The 18,689-nt window shown below is 39.4% G+C and overlaps 1 protein-coding gene and 2 long non-coding RNA genes across 5 annotated transcripts; 2 read left to right on the top strand and 1 right to left on the bottom strand.

The window, feature by feature from the left end:
* The first annotated feature begins 47 nt into the window (after positions 1-47).
* LOC307026863 lies at positions 48-3,177 on the top strand. The gene is made up of 3 exons (XR_013804472.1): positions 48-563; positions 1,929-2,089; positions 2,927-3,177. It is a non-coding gene; the product is annotated as an uncharacterized lncRNA (long non-coding RNA).
* Positions 3,178-3,300: 123 nt separating this feature from the next.
* LOC307026858 lies at positions 3,301-5,318 on the top strand. Its single transcript, XR_013804470.1, has 3 exons — positions 3,301-3,451; positions 3,713-3,780; positions 4,282-5,318. It is a non-coding gene; the product is annotated as an uncharacterized lncRNA (long non-coding RNA).
* Positions 5,319-10,345: 5,027 nt separating this feature from the next.
* LOC307026862 (uncharacterized protein) lies at positions 10,346-17,844 on the bottom strand. Of its 3 annotated transcripts, XM_079694999.1 has the most exons (17): positions 17,624-17,844; positions 16,583-16,694; positions 16,145-16,453; positions 15,581-15,976; positions 15,289-15,393; positions 14,948-15,180; positions 14,690-14,868; positions 14,007-14,100; positions 13,690-13,925; positions 13,358-13,472; positions 12,839-12,956; positions 12,669-12,760; positions 12,104-12,221; positions 11,905-12,006; positions 11,639-11,812; positions 10,997-11,173; positions 10,346-10,769 (listed from the first exon to the last, which is right to left on the bottom strand). In XM_079694999.1, the coding sequence occupies exons 4-17, from the start codon at positions 15,846-15,848 to the stop codon at positions 10,447-10,449; spliced, it is 2,334 nt and encodes a 777-aa protein (XP_079551125.1). In that variant the 5' UTR covers positions 15,849-15,976; positions 16,145-16,453; positions 16,583-16,694; positions 17,624-17,844; the 3' UTR covers positions 10,346-10,446. The 3 variants fall into 3 exon arrangements, with proteins under 3 accessions (XP_079551125.1, XP_079551124.1, XP_079551126.1); XM_079694998.1 differs by having other exon boundaries at positions 16,145-16,694; XM_079695000.1 differs by having other exon boundaries at positions 10,657-10,795; positions 16,145-16,694.
* Positions 17,845-18,689: the final 845 nt, after the last annotated feature.

Here is an 18,689-nt window from a genome sequence, read left to right as displayed (position 1 = left end):
AGCTTCAAAACAAGCCACAACTGCGCGTGCACACGTGCAGAACTTATAGAATTAGCAATACACCCCTGCTAATGATGATTTTAGTATTATTTTCTGTGATGATGGAGCATCAACTTTTGGATCAACCAGATATTTACAGATTAGGGTTGTCCATAACAGTCAATTTAAACATGTGACTGACTCTGTATAACATTGTTTTCCTTACTCTTGTGATTTTTGTTCATCCTATCTAAAAGATAAAAAAACATGAGTTCATTGTTTTAACAAGATTTTTCACGATATAATAAAATACATGAATCCTGTAAACATTTGTAGTATAGTATTCTTATTTTTGGTATTCCCTGACATTATCTGTGTTTCTGTTACAGATGCCTACTCAAAAAGTGTGCCAGACATGCAGGCAAAGCATAGGAGTAGCAAGTAAAAAATGCAAACAATGTGGTGCCATCCAACCCTACAAAGAGAAACTCTCCAAGCAAAAAGAAAAGGTTGCACAGGAGTGGAAGGCCACGCAACAGAAAAACCACAGTGTCAACAAAGTGTATGACTCGACACATTTACTGGTAAGCTTTTTTCTCTTGCAGATGTCAGTTATCATAAAAAAGTGTGTAAATAATCCCTGATCTTAATCTTTTTATACAAATTGTTAAATTACTGAATTGATTTATACTTTCCAACAGTCGCCCTCATTTACTTTTTAAAAATAATCCTAATTTCTTAAGTAAGTTTATGTGAGAAGTACAGACTAGTGCACGATTACTGCACTTCATGTAATGTGTTAAGCAAAATTGTTGTCACCGTTGTATTTAAAGCTGTAAAGGCATAACACATTTTTTCGAACTGATGTTAGATAGTGTTTGTACTTGCAAGCACCCAGTTTTAGTAAAACATTATTTCTTAACCAGAAGTAACATAGTTCAGGCCAGTGGTAATTCCTAGAATCAGAGCTTCAATGTACATGTTTTTCTAATTATATCTTACAAAAAAACCTGCATTTTGGTGTTTTATATTTTATTTTGGAACTTCATGGTATGGAAAACACATAATTATGTGACTATGGTTTCCAAAAGTAAAATAAATGAAATATCATATACATTTTTGAATAAATGGTAAAACCAAGAATGTCAGTGAATCAAAACCAGCCCATATTAATATAGTGCTTGAAAGACAATCAAGACCTGGAAAGAGTTAGTATTAATAAAGAGGCCCTTAAAAGCACTTTCATTAAGCTTACCAGAGTCTCTGACTTTGAGCCGTGTTCGAACAGTCATTTCAAAATTCCCCTGTAACACCAGCTTTACATCTGAAGTGCTGTTAATGCGGAACTTTGAACCTGAAATGATATAGGTTATAGCTTGCTGACATGTTTCAAAGCTAAATGTAGCTTATTCAGATATCTGAATGTGAGAATTAAATGGACAAATATTAGGCATGCCAGAAACTGACCATGATCAAAATCGGACAGCCCTGGCGAATATTAATTGATTATTCGCCGCCGAATTGAAACTAAGCCAGGAAAAAAAAAAGAAATACATAAATAATAATAAAAATATATATAAATAAAATCGAATTTTAAAAATAATTTTCGATTATGGAGACTGTAACGAATATTCGAAAAATAGAATAATCGCTGGCATCCCTAACCCATATAAAAATAACTATGCCCATGTAAAAAAAACTCAAAGTGAACCCGAGCTCGATAAACTTCTTTTTTTTTTACAGTTCTTTTTTAGGGGCTCCCCTAAAAGGGGTCTAAAATCACACCTGGTTAATTGTGGGGTGCCTTCCTCAATGTGCACACGTATCACATCAGTGCATTTTTCACTTATGCAAAATAAATGGAGTTATAATGGCTTTAGGTGTGTGAAAATGTTTAGAACTGTTGTGTACATAATATTTCTTGTTTTTTTGTGTCCATTGTGTTCCAGCTTCACAAATGGAAAATGTTAGATCGGCGTCCCATCCTCCTTCTTGCCAAGAGAGGCACAAATGGTTTTTGCCGATTGCATCTGTCCATGGCAAATCGAGACAGAAGATGGTAACAATGCACTTGTTACCATAAAGAGGATTTACGAAAGCCTAATTAATGGTAAAGTATACAAATCTGCATGCTATATTTCAGCAATTTATCTGTTAACGTGTTTTGTAAATTAGTTGCTCAGTTATCTGGTTTTAAATGTAAAAAAAATGTGAATCACTGTTTACCAAGTAGTACAAATATGTCGTTATGTCTTGTTTTGTCAGTTAAAGGGCCCATGTCATGCTTTTCTGGTTATTACCCGTCCCCTTGTGTGTTATGAAGCTTTTCCTGCATGTAAACGGTCTGCAGAGTCACAAACCCTCAAAGTACACCCTGTAGCGAGTAAAACTCTAACACAGAAAATACCTGTCTATGCTGCTCTTTTTCAAAAAGAAATCTTCCTGAGTATAGTGACGTAACGGGCATAGTGACGTACCGGCTCACACACACACACACACTCACTCAGCCTTATCTTTTCTCAGCCGAGGCTCCGCGGATCTCCTCACGCACACACGCACACACACTCACAGCCTGGCTGTGAGTGTGTGTGTGTGTGTGTGTGTGTGCGCTCAGGCTGAGTTCCTCGCTGTCTCGCAGACCCCACACAGCAACCAGGAAACAACACCAGTAATCCAGCTCACACTGTCTGCTCCTCGAGCCTCAAAGGGCGGAGCAGCGAGCCCCCCAACGTCCCGCCAACACGGCACCCAGACCCCACGCAGCATTCTCATCTGTTTGTCCTTACTGGTGTCATTTCCTGGTTGCTAACAAACGCCATTGTAACACAGAATCACTGATGTTCCGCTGTTTCATTTTTAGCTGTAATTACTCAGATTATAAATGTATATGGCGGATTATACTTGGTCATTTACTCACCATGCGTCTACTTTTTTTTCTTCTCAATAGTGACTTTGGCAGTTGAACCTGAGGGCCCTTGTACCACACAGGCAGAAATGGCCGCAGACCCAGGATCAGACTTGTCTGTACCTCTTACCACCGAGACTGACACTGAGTTCACTCTCTTCCTCACTCCTGTGTCCTCCGGCCTGACTCCTGCTCTCTCCTCCGGGCTGACTCCTGCTCTCTCCTCCGGGCTGACTCCTGCTCTCTCCTCCGGGCTGACTCCTGCTCTCTCCTCCGGGCTGACTCCTGCTCTCTCCTCCGGGCTGACTCCTGCTCTCTCCTCCGGGCTGACTCCTGCTCTCTCCTCCGGCCTGACTCCTGCTCTCTCCTCCGGGCTGACTCCTGCTCTCTCCTCCGGCCTGACTCCTGCTCTCTCCTCCGGGCTGACTCCTGCTCTCTCCTCCGGCCTGACTCCTGCCCTCTCCTCCGGGCTGACTCCTGCTCTCTCCTCCGGGCTGACTCCTGCTCTCTCCTCAGTGTCTTCCTCACAGAAAAGAAGACCAACGAGGAATAAAGTGGCAATTAATGGTATGTGCGGGTTAATTAGTAATTATCTTATTTACATCGACTGAAACTGTGTTTGATTTTGCACATTGAATTAGTTAAAGAGAGAGAAAACAATCATCGGTACAATTAGAATACACCACCTTTTGTTTTGTTTAAGACTTTGCAGTATCAAAAGTCTCAGTGCCATTTTGAACAGTTTAATTGAGCACAATGTGATGTTAGGCAATGTTTAGGAGGTTATTGCTGAACTTCAACTTATTACCATCTTTTAATTCCTTGCAGAATGTCCCATTCATCAAGGGTCAGACACTTTCCCCTACAAAAAACTACTGAGGGAACGAATCAGGGAGGTTTGTTTAGAAAATATTTTTAAATAAATAAACAATGACAATAATGTTTCCGTGGAACCAAGTCTTATCTTATTGGATTTTCGTATACTTTGTTTAAAAGGAGTGTTTCAGTCTTAAGCATGACTGCTAATGTAAATATTGAAATTACAGTAACAATAATTTATTATTAATTTAAGGTTGAGGTACTTGTGTAATGCTTCATGTCGCATTAATGCATCATGTCCAGCCATTTATTTGTATATTACATTTTTTCTTGTAATCCTTTGTAGGTGTATTCCTATTCTTGGCAGTACAAATATTTTTTAAAATAATAATAGTATTCCAAAATATTAAACTGATGGGGAAAATGCTATTGACTATGTTACAGTCCTTCATATGTTTGAGTTAATCGTACCTACTATTATTTCAAATTATCATTTGATTTCACTGGACTTTTTGTATTTACATGTATGACATTTGAAAAAAATGAAGTTTACCTAAAATCTGTGTTTCTTTACTCAGGGCCATACCGAGGTGTTGGTGCAGTGGCAGTCTTGCTCTGGATGGTATGTATCTAATCTGAAGTTTCCTTCAGTGTAGCTGATGGGTCTGGCAGAACAGGGGCCACAAAGTAGTCTTACCAACCAACTTCATCAACCCTGAGATCACTAACTTAAACATTTTGGGTTCCTCAGCAGTAAATTGAATTTAGTTGATCACATGGGGGTGGGGAGCCATGTCATCAATGGCTCTATCAGACGTTTGCGCCATAAAGTAAGACATCCAAGTTCTCTGCCCTTCGTCATTCAGACATCGCGCCCTAGAAACGCTGTCTGATTGTAACACATAAGCAGGGAAGTAGCCTACATTGAAATAGAAATTAAAATATACAATAGAGTTTATCATTGATCAATATCACTAAAGGTTAAATGATTGATATGTGAGGCTGGATGGTATTTGATCTCTTTTGTAATTACTGACTTGTTACATTTGTTCTTAACAATTATACTATAAGTATAGTTAGTAGTAATAAGTAGTATTATTTCTGTGTGCAGTCTTGCAGGCAGTTGTCTAAGTTTAGTGCTGTATGTTTGGGCATTGATAAGACAGCAAATTCAAAGAATTGGTCAAATGAAACATTGACTTTGAAATAAAAAATGTACCTTGTATTATATATGATGTACGTGTTATATATAAATATATACATTATACTGCACTTTCATCATGATATTTTTGAGTGACTTAGTATATCTTCTCATTTGAAATAGCATTGTCAACATACTGTAGAACTACATATTCCAAAAAGTAATACTTTTTGCTGTGTCAGTATTGTCATACTGATATTCTGTACAAACTGTGAAGTCCATTGAGACAAATGTAACATTTGTGATATTGGGCTATATAAATAAACATTGATTGATTGATTGATTGACTGTTTCTGTTTTACAGTGGGGCGAAGTGGAAAAATTCCTGGGAGCCAAAGGAAAACTTTTCCAGTTAAATATGGCTGACTTTTTTTTTTCTATTTTGGAGTAATAAAATACATATAAAAAAACATCTATGTAAGTGTTGTGCCTATTTGTGTTCTTATGTTATCAGTGAGCTGAAGCCAAGACAAATACAAATATGTTTTAAGTGTATCCATACAAACTCATTCTCTAAAACTGTCATGATTGGTCTGTTGTGAATGACACCCATGAGGAAAAAGGTCCTATACATTATATCACATCGGCAGGGCTGTGATGTGATGAGGCCCTCGCGAGCGTCGACGGGGGGGGTGGTGTGTAAACCCTGGACACACCAAGCCGATTACAGCTAGTGGAGCCTCGCAGCAGAAACTGTGGCGCGCTCAATTGCGCCGCATTTGCGCATCAGATGAGGCTCCCTCCACAAGATGAGGGCGAGAGGCAGACGCAGTCTGTGTGATCGGCGTGTATGGAGGGGCGGGCCTGCACATCGGCATATCACAGACTGGTGCATACATTGTACAGGCGGCAATTTGAAATGGAACGCAGCCCACACACGGCAGACAAACCCAAACACTTTTGGAACACGCCACCTCCAGACACATTAACATGCACTCCCCTAACTTTCCCCTAATCTGACATTGTATTTCATTCCATAACATATAAATATACTGTTCACCCATGTGAAACACACACACTGAAACCAAAATAATTTACAAACATGTGAAAATCTTTCATATGCGATGGAAACTTCTGAAGCAATGGAAACAGGAGTCAGAGAGACACGAGGAGAGCAGGAACTTTGATGGCAAACTGATGGTTTATTCACAAGACATGTTGTGTGCCACGAATTGACACAAAAGATGCCAAACCAATTCTGAAGATCTCTACCCCAGACCCATATTTAGCTAATTCTGAGAGAAGAATCAACATTGTGCATAACAAGATAAAACCAACACCTCTATCAGCTGACGCCAATAGGCAGGAACAGGGAGACAAAACACTGAGAGCACAGTAGCCAAGGCTACAGGTGCCTGTGCTCAGTCAGGACAAGACCTGGGGGGTATACCACGAAACTGGTTCAACCTAACCTGGATATGTTTGAGTTAGCCGGTTGGCCTAATCCAAAACATACGCCCTCTCGCTAAACGGCACTACGACACGGGTTATCAAGTGGATCGCTCAAGCCAGCCGTGCCTATCTAGTTAGGTGCGCGTTCACATAAAAGGGGTAGTATTTGGAGCATTCGACCAATCACAAACATGGAGAAGCGTACTGACAGCGCAGCGCGTATACTTCCTGAATGAAAAGTCAACTATATAATTAGACAAATATGAAGACTTTAAACATCCATGACTCAAACACTTTATCCAGGATAAAAGCCACATAGCTGCACCTGCAAGGTGAACACAGCTGGTAAAAGAAAAAGTGTTTGAATGCGTACATTAACAGGTTTATGATATCACTGCCCCGTCTAAGACACGATCTGACTTTAATTACATTTGACTCGAGTGTTTCGTAATGTGTTGCTTAAAATAATACTTCTGCATACAGTATGTGACACTGTAAGTGTTGCACGGCCAGATACGGCTCAGCTGACTCAGATAAGGAGATATATGATACATTATGATGTGATGCCGCGGACTGTACTGTTACTTTGATCCAGTTACTTATGTTGTGGCAGATATTTAATTAAGCTTTCTTAACGCTAATGTTATAATAGTCAGATTGCTCTGAAGATGGGAGGTGATATTCTATTAATGTTCACATTCACACGTGAACACGTTTTGTTCTATGCAAACTCAGTAATATCCATTGTGATACAGTTATAAGGCCTTCACAAGAGACTGTCAGTGGAGATTAAAGGGGATCAGGAGCTCACGTCTTCTCAGAGTCCTTGGTATCTGGCTTGATGATTGTCTCACATTTCTAAACTTCATGTCAATAACCTGCTTAAAAAGCTGAGGGTTAGGCTAGGTTTCTTCTACAGGAACAAGTCCTGTTTCTCTGCTTGAGGCCAGGAAAAGGCTAGTCACTGTGACCTTTTGACCTGTGCTGGACTATGGTGATTTGATCTATATGAATGCACCTGCCAATTGCCTGGTCAAGTTAGATGCTGCGTATCACAGTGCACTGAGATTTGTGACAAACTGTAAAGCATTAACCCATCACTGTACCCTGTATGCAAGGGCTGGTTTGCTTTCACTAACTGTACGGAGGCTCAGTCACTGGTACATTTTTATATACAAAGCCATGTTAGGGAAACTTCCATCTTATATCTGCTCCCTGATCTCACGGAAAATTGTAAGTGGCTACTGCCTGAGATCGAATGCTGTGGTTTTATTAAATGTGCCAACTGCTAGGACTGTCTTAGGGAAGACAGCTTTTAGATGCGCAGCTCCTCTGTCTTGGAATAGTCTGCAAATTAAATGGAAACTGAGCAATCTGGTGCCACTAAATGTTTTTAAAGCTCGGTTGGATGCTACTCAATCGGAAGCTATTGGTACCTGTTTATGTGGATAGTTATGTAAATGGTGCTGTATGATGTCCTTTTGTTGTTCTGTTTATGTTTTTATGTTTCGTGTGGAACCTACTTGAGCAGGTCTCCCTTGAAAAAGAAATCAATGATCTCAATGGGATACACCTGTATAAATAAAGGTTTGAAATTAAATGAAATGAGAGTCATCATCATCATGTTCTCTCTGCTGCTGCTGCTGCTGCTGCTGGCAGCTGGAAGTGAGTCAACACTTATTATACTGCTGTTTAACAGGATAATCTGTCATATAACTTTTTTTTGTATTTGTACAGGTGTGAAGTGTGAACAGTTGACACAGCCAGCTTCTGTGACTGTGCAGCCAGGTCAACGTCTGACCATCACCTGTCAGGTCTCTTATTCTGTTAGTTAATAATAATAATAAAATTCAATAACATGCTTTAACCACTAGGTGCCCGTTTATCAGCTGTGCACCGTTATGGTGTAAATACTGCCTATCTACCAATTGGATCCAATATAAAAGTCAGCCGAATTACTGTTGATATTGCAAGGAGACATATTGTGTGAAAATAAATCTAAGATGTTGTTAAATGGCTGATATATTTGTGATCCACGTCACGTTTTCAGTTTTGGCGGCAGTTCTTCCTGTTTGTATAGAAGTCTTCTCATCAGGGCTCTATAAATAGATAACTACGGCAGATATGTAATATGTAATGCAGCCGAACCATGTATTACAATGCCGTTATGTGATTAGCTCCAAAGAGAAAAGCAAGCAAACTCGGAATAAAGTATTTTTTTTTTTTTTTTAAATGTTTTCGGATTTCACATCGCATAAACACCATTTCCCAACGTGCATTGCGGCTAAACCATGAATCACCGAGCTGAGGATCTTGGTTATGGCTAGAAAGGATCCGTCTTGTGTAAAACTCTCGCGAGAGTTCGGCTGAATGTCACGTGGCTGAATGTTTACGTTTGGCAGGCAGCCTTTCAGTTAGGATCGTTAACATCAGTTGGCCACAGCAAATGATGGTGAGAAGCTAAACTATCTATTAATTATGTCAATGACAGGGAGTGTGATCGTTGAAAAGCGGTCTTGCTGGTGTTCAAAGAAGAATGACAACACTGTAGATCACCAACACTATGGTTTATTTTTTATTCACAGGCAAGTCAACGTTGTCGCAGTAAAAGTCCCAAGATAGCTCCTGGTGCAATAAAATGTTCCCTTGCAGTGTTTTACTATTATGTCTGATGTTTCTCTATTAATATTGCTGCTGCATTAATGTGTATGTTGCATCATGTTACTGCTGTAAATGTGTTTCCGAGCCGCTCCGATTACAACGAGAGTTACAACGAGAACGTGACGTCATATTTACAATAGAAGGATCCTTTCTAGCCATAACCGAGGATCTTGCCTACGTCTGTTTCCGGTATTGTTTTTGACGGATGTATTTTGTTATACACACATTCCTTCACATTTAAATTAAAATGTACATTAAAATATTTCATGAGGCTTTCTAAAATGTTTTAAAATATAACTACGGTTCGAGTTGAAGAGTTTATAAATTAACATGAACCGAAGCTGTTGCCTGGTAACGCAATCGTGCAACGTCACGTCCGTTAATTCCACATCCACACACATCGATTTAATAAATGAATATAGCCTTTGTATCTGCTAAAAGAGGTGCCGACCAGCTGGGGCAACAGAAAATTGGCGAAATTGAGTGTGACTATTACAAATGAAATCATTATTATATTAATATTGATAATAATAACAACCGACCGTCGGGGTAGCATTTGCTTGGCATTTCCGGGTATATCTCCACTGGTTGGGCCACGTTAACAATACTGTGTAATTGTCACGTTTGAAGGGACGAAATCGTGACAGCTTCACGTCTCCCATCATGGTAAATCGTCACATGTTCACGTCTTGCCGTGATACCGGGTTGTGCTGACCATGTCCATGCCTTTATGACAACAGTGTACCAATCTTCTGATGGCTACTTCCAGCAGGATAACTCACCGTGTCACAAAGCTCAAATATTCTCCAACTGGTTTCTTGAACATGACAATGAATTTTACTCAAATGTCACAGTCCACAGTCATCAGATCCAAATCCTACAGTGCACCATTGGGATATGGTGAACGAGAGATTTGCGTCATGGATGTGCAGCCGACAAATCTGCAGCAACTGTGTGATGCGATCAGGTCAATATTGAGTGCAATCTCTGAGGAATGCTTCCAGTACCTTGTTTAATCTATGCCATGAAGACTTAACGCAGTTCTGAAAGCAGATGGGGGTCCAACCCATCCTAGCAAGGTGTACCTAATTAAGTGGCTCGTGAGTGTATTACTTAGCTCAATTTTTATTGTTAGTGTGTGTCTGTAGGAGTAAAGTCTAGACACATTCTTTGGATGTAAGCATTGGCTAATTAAACAGATCATGATTAAATGACATGATGATAATAAGGGTGATCACCAAAACCTTATACCAGGGGTGGGGAACCTCTGGCCCTCGAGGTAACTCGGATCTGAAGGTGACTGATAACTGCTAATGGCATTTACTTGAATACCAGACATAGTAAATGCAAAGCAGGATCATATAAAAAAAAAGGTAATAAACAAGCCATTCAATCGTAATACTCGTTTTAATACGTTGACATGCATACAACACAATAGACTTGTTAAGTCCTGTTCGTTGTCCTGTTTGTTGTCCTTATCACCGTCCTGTTAGTTTTCCTCATCACCGTCCTCATCACCGTCTTGTTCGTTGTCCTCATCACCGTCCTCATCACCGTCTTGTTCGTTGTCCTCATCACCGTCCTCATCACCGTCTTGTTCGTTGTCCTCACCACCGTCCTCATCACCGTCCTGTTCGTCGTCCTCATTACCGTCTTCAATGTCTTCCTCCATCATGAGAAAAGACGAGTCCGAGCCAATACAGCTGTAGGTGCTGGTGACTCTGCTCAGTTTCTGCTCCAGAAGATATTGATGGTGTAAAATACAGCAGTGCAGTCCCCTGTATCCCTCTTCTGTTATATCGCTTGGAGAAACTAAAATAAAAAGACAAAATGACAGTCTATGTAAGGCAACTTTTAATTAGCATTGATGTTGGTTCCATATAAGCAATTTGAATGTTTAACTCCGAGGCTGTATATTAGCTAAAAAGATTTGTGATTCAGAAAAAATGCAATCATTACAGATGCTATTCAGTGATAGACATTTGACACTGGGAGGGGGGCAGTGGCAAATGTTATAAATCGGTATTTGTGGAACATACTTTGGTTTCTGATGTCGTCTTTTGTCTGATGAAGGAGGCGGTCCAGTTTGTCCAGTGCCTGCCTCAGATTTTGACAATGCTGGGTCATCTCCTTCACAATGATGACTTTCTCCTCTTCCATACGCCTGACCAGCATAACCTGGTCAAAAAGTCGCCTCTTTGTGCGCAGGTTCACCACTATAATGGAAAAAACACAAAATATAACAACCACAATGGTAAGGCTAATAAAACAAATAATATCAGTTTGTATTCAATCTTTTTTAATTAAATTGACCAAAACCTTAAAATCTGGTAAAAAAAAATTCAACCTCGCCGCTTGCTGAATTTTTTCAATTCTGTCTATGTTGGCAGAATTACATTCAGTATGTCTTGAGATTCAACATTAGTATGCAGTTCAGGGTGGTCAGGAAGGGTTTTACTGTTTCCATAGATATGCCTGTCCCAGTGAGACTAGACTATTAAGACTTGATAGGGCAACATCATACAGACCTTTCAATATAATTATTTTAAAATGATTTGTTGTGATCATGATGATTTGTGACACCTATGTTGATAGCTCTGTGTTACATTGGTGATTGTATTCTAGTACTTCAACTGAATTTATGGAATATCTAGGGCAAACAAAAACAAGTTGTTTCTTACCATCTCCTTGCGCCTCCCAGGGCAGAATGACATCCTCAGACAGACCGCATGCTGCTTCTGTGTCAATTTTCTCTGAACAGGCATCAATGGTGTTGTACTGCAGTATCCTCTCTCTGAGTTTCTTCTTGAGCTCTGTCAGTCTTCTCCGTTTGCGTTGCCTTGTTTGGTTGCTGTCTGTAAAGTAAAACAAAATACAAATAAACTAATATTAATAATACAAACAACAACAACAAAATATTGTTTCTAGATAACGTAATAATAAATACCATTTTGTCGATAGAGGTCGTGTTTCTTTCTTCGGAGGGAATAAATAATTTCATCTATTTCTCTCTGGAGCTCCTCTTGGCTACTCTGGGCTCCATGTTTCTCTTGAAAACAGAAACAACAAGGTGTAATCATAAAACATGAAGCCAAATGTTTGGAAATATGGAACCAAATCTATACCACAGTGATCATATAACATACCAGTGGCTGCCCATTGCTTGACCTCCAACACCCACTGCTCCGTGTCCTCCAGGGAGATGTTCAGCTCTTGCTTGAGACTCTCAAGATTGTCCACTTCAGTTTGTGCTCTCTGTGTAGTCTGGTTAGAATGTTTCAAAGGAAAAAGTGAATATGCGTTCCAGTTGGTTGAGAAGGTTGTTTTTTACTGAATTCCTTTATGCACATTAACTGACCAGACAACAACATGAAATGCTAAACACCTTCTCTTCAAGGTTGGCAAGTATCACCTTAGTTTCCCTTTTTTTTCAAGATCAAGCAGGATTAACATTATTATTATTATTATTATTATTATTATTATTATTATTATCCAGAAATTCAGATGAATCAACCTATAGTGCTTTATTAAAAACAAACAGAACAGAGACTCTCTTGGCAGAACAGTGTGCCATGGCAGCGCCATCATAATGAAATGATTGCAGAATACATTCAATTCAACAACATGTAGCTAAGGATGGTGTTAAATTACTACAACAACAAACTCGGATAGTCTTAATATACATTTTGAAATGCAGCATGGACGTCTTACTTTGACCAATCTCTTTGAGAGTGTCTTGTGGAGATTCTCCACCTTCCTGTGGTTCCATTGCATAGCCAGCACGGTTATCATATCTGCTCTAGCTGTAAACACAAAAACATGAAAATTCATGAGCTTTACAATGTGGCACTACTTAAAACTATTTGTTTTCCTCTACCAACCTGATTTGGTCATGTATTTTGTTGTCAGAGCTGCCCTTGAGAGGAAGCTGTTAACCTGTTCCACTTCCTCGCCGACAGTATTTCCAGCACCTTCCTGGCTTCTGCCACCCCACTTCACCTGCTCAGAATCATAAACAATGAGATCTAGCTATTTAGTTCAATATTATAATTTCTTGTACTGTACATCTTTAGTTATCATCAGTGTCAGGAGCAATTTCAGAAAGTTAAAATGTTCTGATATTGAATTATGCTTTGAACTACAATGTCACAACTGCAGTTATTTGAAGCTCTATTCATTCATTATTTCTACAGTGCGGATATATTTACTAAAATAAACATAATGGGTTTTGGAAGCCTATCCTTGTGACAGTCTGTTTTGTAACAATTTTGTCAACATTTGTAACTATTACAATTATTCCACAGGCTTGAATAGAATATACTACATGATATTCTTATGTGCACTACAATTTCTAAAACATTTGAATCTAGTGACACAAATGTTTAACTTGCATACTGTACCTCGCATTTGCCTGTGTGGGCCTTGGCGTGCATTACAGAGAGAAAAGGTTTCATCTCTGTAAGTGGTTGGAGCTCAGGCAACTTTGCTGCCATCTTCTCCAAATAAGGCCAGTACCTGTAATGACAAAATCAATTAGCTTTTCCAGTTGCATGATGGCATAATAGTAAAAAGATAAACCAGGTCCTTAAAATTACCAGTACAATCCTTGTAACCAACATCAGCATTTATCCAAATGAATGTTTTTTTTGCTTTACATCTACTGGATGTGCAAGAATTAAATAGATAACACGTTTCCCACAAACACTTCCAATTTTGCAATAGTTATAACTACCTGCAGGCAACATCCATACAAAAGAATGTTGCATTCGCAACTTCAGCCAGCTCCTTCTGCAGGAACATTGGGTAGCCATATATTTCACCACGGTAGTGATTTAGGCCTTGTAGTAAGATGCCATGTCTGCACACAGCTATTTGCAGTCCTTCCTCATCCACCTTGGCCCTGGACTTGTGTGAGGTTTCTCTGCAAGCTGTGAATGTTGCCGGTCCACAAACATCACGACCACTTTTCTGAAATAGACACAATCTGTTACATTTAACCCTGTGCTAAGAAAAATAAATAAAGGGTTAAGGGATTGAATAGATTCTTACAATCGTCATCTGGCTCCTGATTTTGTCGACAAAGGCAGACACTTTACTGTCCTGGGCAATGAACAGTCCATCAAATAGAGACGGTTCATCTGTCCTGCGAAATTCGAGAAAGACATTGTAAGCAACATTATCATACATACATAAGTTTGATTGTGTCCTCTATTTAATGTGGCCAATTTGCTTTTGCCATAACATTTTCATAAATGTGGAAAAGGTCTTTGTGAATTTGATCTGTAATTCTGTGTAAAGTTTTTTGCCACCATTATTTAACATTAGTGAAAAGTTTACTGACTTCTTGTAAAAAGGTAAAAATAAAAGTACATCCTTTATATTGATGGGCATGGAATAGGGCAGAGGAAGGCATAGAAAAAGGTTCCTGGGCAATTTAATACATTTTTCATGAAGCGATTATATCCAAAACTGGTTCTTAGCTCCAACATATCCAACTAACGTCAACCATTTAACATTTTAAAGTTGAGTTAACTTTACAGGCGTCATATATAATAATTTTTATGAATTGGATTTATATAATTATGTGTAATTTCAAACCAACTATTGTTTTCTGATGGTCTACAAACTTTGGAAAAAGAAATTGCAGAGTTGGGGAAAGTTAGACATTTCAGCAAAGACATTCAGCTTAGTCAATAAAACAACAACTAAAATGAGAATATGATTTCACTGACCCTCTGGACTTCTTGAAGCGATAATGCTTTCTATTGCCATCTACAGCAATAGCCAGCATGTCAGGTGTGCATGCTGGGCATTTAAAGGGCTCCACCAGGCATAGATCTTCTTGTCTGTAATTACAGAAGGCAAACTCCCGAAAGACTCTGTGGAAGATATCGCTACAGATTCTGCCTGTCTGGAAAAAAGAATGGTATTCATTTGGTTAATTAAAAGTTTGGTATTCAAAAATCTTGAAAACCACATTTTATTCTTACCCTTCCTGTGGAAAACGATCGATGTTCAAGCATTTTTATAAATACTTGCTGGGATAATGCTGGGCTGGCCAATTTCATTTGCTCGAATGATGTGAACACATCAAAGTTAAAAATAATTTTGCAGCTGTCGGTTGCTGGCCAGTATTTGTATCCCAGCAAGTCACCTATGCTCGGGGACCATTTGGCGGAACAAATTGGGCAGCACACAGAAGGCAGACGAACGTTGTATGGACCTGAGAAAAAATATAAATGTGCAATTTGACAGCTATCTATGCAATGTAGGACAAAAGTATAATAGTAATCCTGTATTTCTGCTTGATCGTCTTCTGGTGGCAACAAACCATTGATAGTCACCAACACGGTCTGCTTTCCTGGGATGATGGTGAAATCTTGGCTTGGACCACAGAAGCAGATTTGGGATGGCGGAGGAATTGGAAGCAGACACACTGCAGCAAAGACAATTTCAGAGATTCATATGCATGTTAGGACATGTTAGGAAATGTAGTCAATACAAATTGAGACATTTTAACTGTTAAAGCAAACTTCCGACATGGTGAAAATGATGCCGCTGTATATGTAGTGCACATTAGGAAACCATGGTAAGGGAATATGTAATACCTTATTTGAACCCACCTTGTTCACAGAGTCCATATTGGCCACTTTCATCCACAACCACTAAGGATGTGGGAGGAATAGGTCTGTAAAACCCATCAAACATGGCTTCCCTGTCATGGAAGACATGTTTACCATGGATAATAGGGTCACATGCCGGACAAAGAAAGGGAGTTCCTGGTGGAACACAGTCCAAGCACCGGACCACAGCATCAGCAGTTTTGCATTGGAGACAGGAACGTGTAGTGACAATCTCTGCAGCCAATTTCAAATTAAGGAGCTCTGGCATTGCAGCTCTGAATTTTTGTTCACGTTTCAACTGTCTTTGGGTCCATGTTGATGCAGTGGGTGTTTCTTCTGATGATGCAGGGACAGTGAGAGAACCCAACAGGTTTCTCAGTGTCTGAAGATGTTGATCTAAAATAACAAAATATAAAACAAATCATGGAATTTAGTTTAATTTAAAAAAGATATTCCATACATGGCTTTTCACTTTACAATGTATCATGAACAAAGCTATTACATACTACAAACAATTACCTACATTTCAAGTTGAAGGATAATTTAAGAATTCATTGTGCATACCAAGACTTGGGACCTGTAGAGGAATCTCATGTGTCTCCTCGACCTCTGGGGACTTCTGAGAGCTGGAAGGTTTAACTGCATAAAACAAAGTACGAATTTATGGGAAACATTATTGAGGACCGACCAACGACATTAAAACTTAATGAAACACTAGAACTAGATTATATTTTACAGACCAGATCGATTCTTATTCCAATGTTGGGCTATAATGTTCCCATCCAGGTCCCTCTTCCTCCAGGAAACATTTGATCCTTGCGTTATTTTCTTTGGTATCTTCTGTATCTTCGGTTTCTTTGGTTTCTTTGGTATCTTAATATATAAATATATAAAAGAGATTATATATTTCCCTTAATTGTTGCACACACATCTTTGTAATGTGTGTGTCTGTTATCATTTGAGTAAATGTTATAATACATTTTTGGATAATGTTGTACTTGCCTTATTTGCCAACTCATCTGCGAGGGCATTCCCTATCTCTAGCCATTCATTCAGTTGCTTGGATGCCATTTTTAAGTGAGGATAAAAAGGGCAACAACAAACAAAGGATGAACTGACATACAGGGAGGGAGAAAAACAAAACAAAAGACAAGAAAACGAGAGGGGTGAAAGAGAGTAGGAAGAGGAATATGGCTCTGAAAAGAACCGTTGATTTTTTTATGATAATAGGCTACTTCATATAATTGAATTGATAGATGACCTGAAAAAAACCAAACAGATGAACTCAGATTAGCTGTGCTACCATGTAATTTAATTGTTGCTTCATAAATAAGCATTCGCCAAAATAAAACTACAGGCACCAAAATCAATCAAGTCCCAGGTAAATCAGTAATTACAGGGAAATATATTTCTCTTTTTAACTAGATGTGATGCTTTCACAAAACTTAAGTTGAATTAGCGAATGTTTAAAGTAGTAAAACAACTATGACCTGATGATATTCAAGTGTTGAACTTACCCTAACTATCATTAATGCAACATGTTAGGTGACATTTCGAAGAAAGAAAAAGTGTGTGCATTATAAAAAGCGCCATGTAAATGTCAACTATTATTATTATTATTATTATTATTAAAGTGCCATTTCCTTTCGCATTGTTTACGTTCATATCATGTCCTGGTCTGGTTAGCTGAATATACATACTTTTGCCATTGTTATGTGTTATGTCACGTGCTACCAAGGGTTTTGTTTTTAGGCAAGATTTTAGCTCCTTTTGTGCGAAGGAGAAAACTCTCCCTACAACTTGTTGTAGACGAACCTTCTTATATTGCAATACATATCCGTTAGCGCATATAAGCTAAGCGCTAAGCGCTAACCTTTACAGCCATGCTATTGCTAACAACATGCATTCGCCTATACTGCCTATGCCACGGGCCAGCCCTAAAACGTAAAACTGAAATATCGTGGTTAAACATGCTTAGTAGAAAAACGACAGGATTAATTAAAAGCGTAAACAAATCAAATGAAATACAGAAATCAGATTTACCACTTGTAAAGCTCTGACGCTCTTTAACAATCCTTCTTCTTCTTCATCTTCTTCTTCATCTTCATCTTCTTGGCTCGTCGCACTTTTATTGATGCGCAAGGTTAAAGTTCACGGGATTACGATCGTGACAAAACGTGACAAAAGGTTGTAATAAACTGCTGCTAGAAATGAATAATGGGAAAGCTACGTGGCTATGGGTCGTAATATCGTGATCAACACTGCTTAAACAATCCTATTTGGTCGTTTTTTGTAGGAGGACAGGCTGTGTAGGAGAGTTGTTTAAAGACAGCGCGTTCGAGTGTTTTAGACAGGAACGGGAGGAGAGAGACGGGCCTGTAGTTAATAACATCAGACGGATTGAGAGTGGGTTTCTTAAGGAGAGGTTTTACTCTTGCCTCCTTGAGACTGTTTGGAAAGTGACCAGAAGTTAGAGAAGTGTTGATGAAATGGGTGAGAAATGGTAGAATATCAGGAGCGATAGTCTGAAGGAGGTTTGAGGGGATAGGGTCCAGAGAACAGGTGGTAGGACGGGCAGAGGTAACGAGGGTAAGAACCTCACTTGGAGAGAGAGGGGAGAAGGAGGTCAGTGTGTGGGTGAAGGGAGGGTCTGGTGACCCAGCGGTGAGTAAAGGTGAGTCAGAAAAAGAAGAGCGAATATCATCAACCTTTTTTTCAAAGTGGTTAACAAAGTCGCTTGACAGAAGGGAGGAGGGGGGAGGTGCTTTGGGGGGGTCCAAGAGGGTGGAGAAGATAGAAAATAGTTTTTGGGGATTGGAATAGGAAGATTGGATCTTATCTTGAAAGAAAGTGCTTTTTGCCTGAGAGATGGAAGCAGAGAAAGAGGAGAGGAGAGCCCGATAGGTTAGGAGGTCGTCATGGTGTTTGGATTTCCACCATTTCCGCTCTGCTGCCCGAAGGATGGTTCTATTAGCACGCAGTGCGTCATTTAGCCAGGGAGCAGGAGGGGACTGACGAGCCGGCCGCGATGTGAGAGGACAGAGAAAGTCCAGAGAGGATGAGAGAGTCGAGAGGAGAGTTTTTGCAGCAGTGTTTGGAGGCAGGAGTT

This window comes from Notothenia rossii (genome assembly GCF_949606895.1).
Source record: "Notothenia rossii genome assembly, contig: scaffold_114, whole genome shotgun sequence".
NCBI lineage: Eukaryota > Metazoa > Chordata > Actinopteri > Perciformes > Nototheniidae > Notothenia > Notothenia rossii.
This window is presented reverse-complemented; position numbering and strand designations above follow the sequence as displayed.

Coding starts and splice junctions, on each gene's coding strand:
- LOC307026862 (XM_079694998.1), bottom strand. CDS start 15,848: ATGCCAGAGCTCCTTAATTTGAAATTGGCTGCAGAGATTGTCACTACA. Junction 12,957..13,357: donor CCCACACAGGCAAATGCGAG/GTACAGTATGCA, acceptor GATTCTGAGCAG/GTGAAGTGGGGTGGCAGAAG. Junction 10,770..10,996: donor AGACGACATCAGAAACCAAA/GTATGTTCCACA, acceptor TTTTTATTTTAG/TTTCTCCAAGCGATATAACA.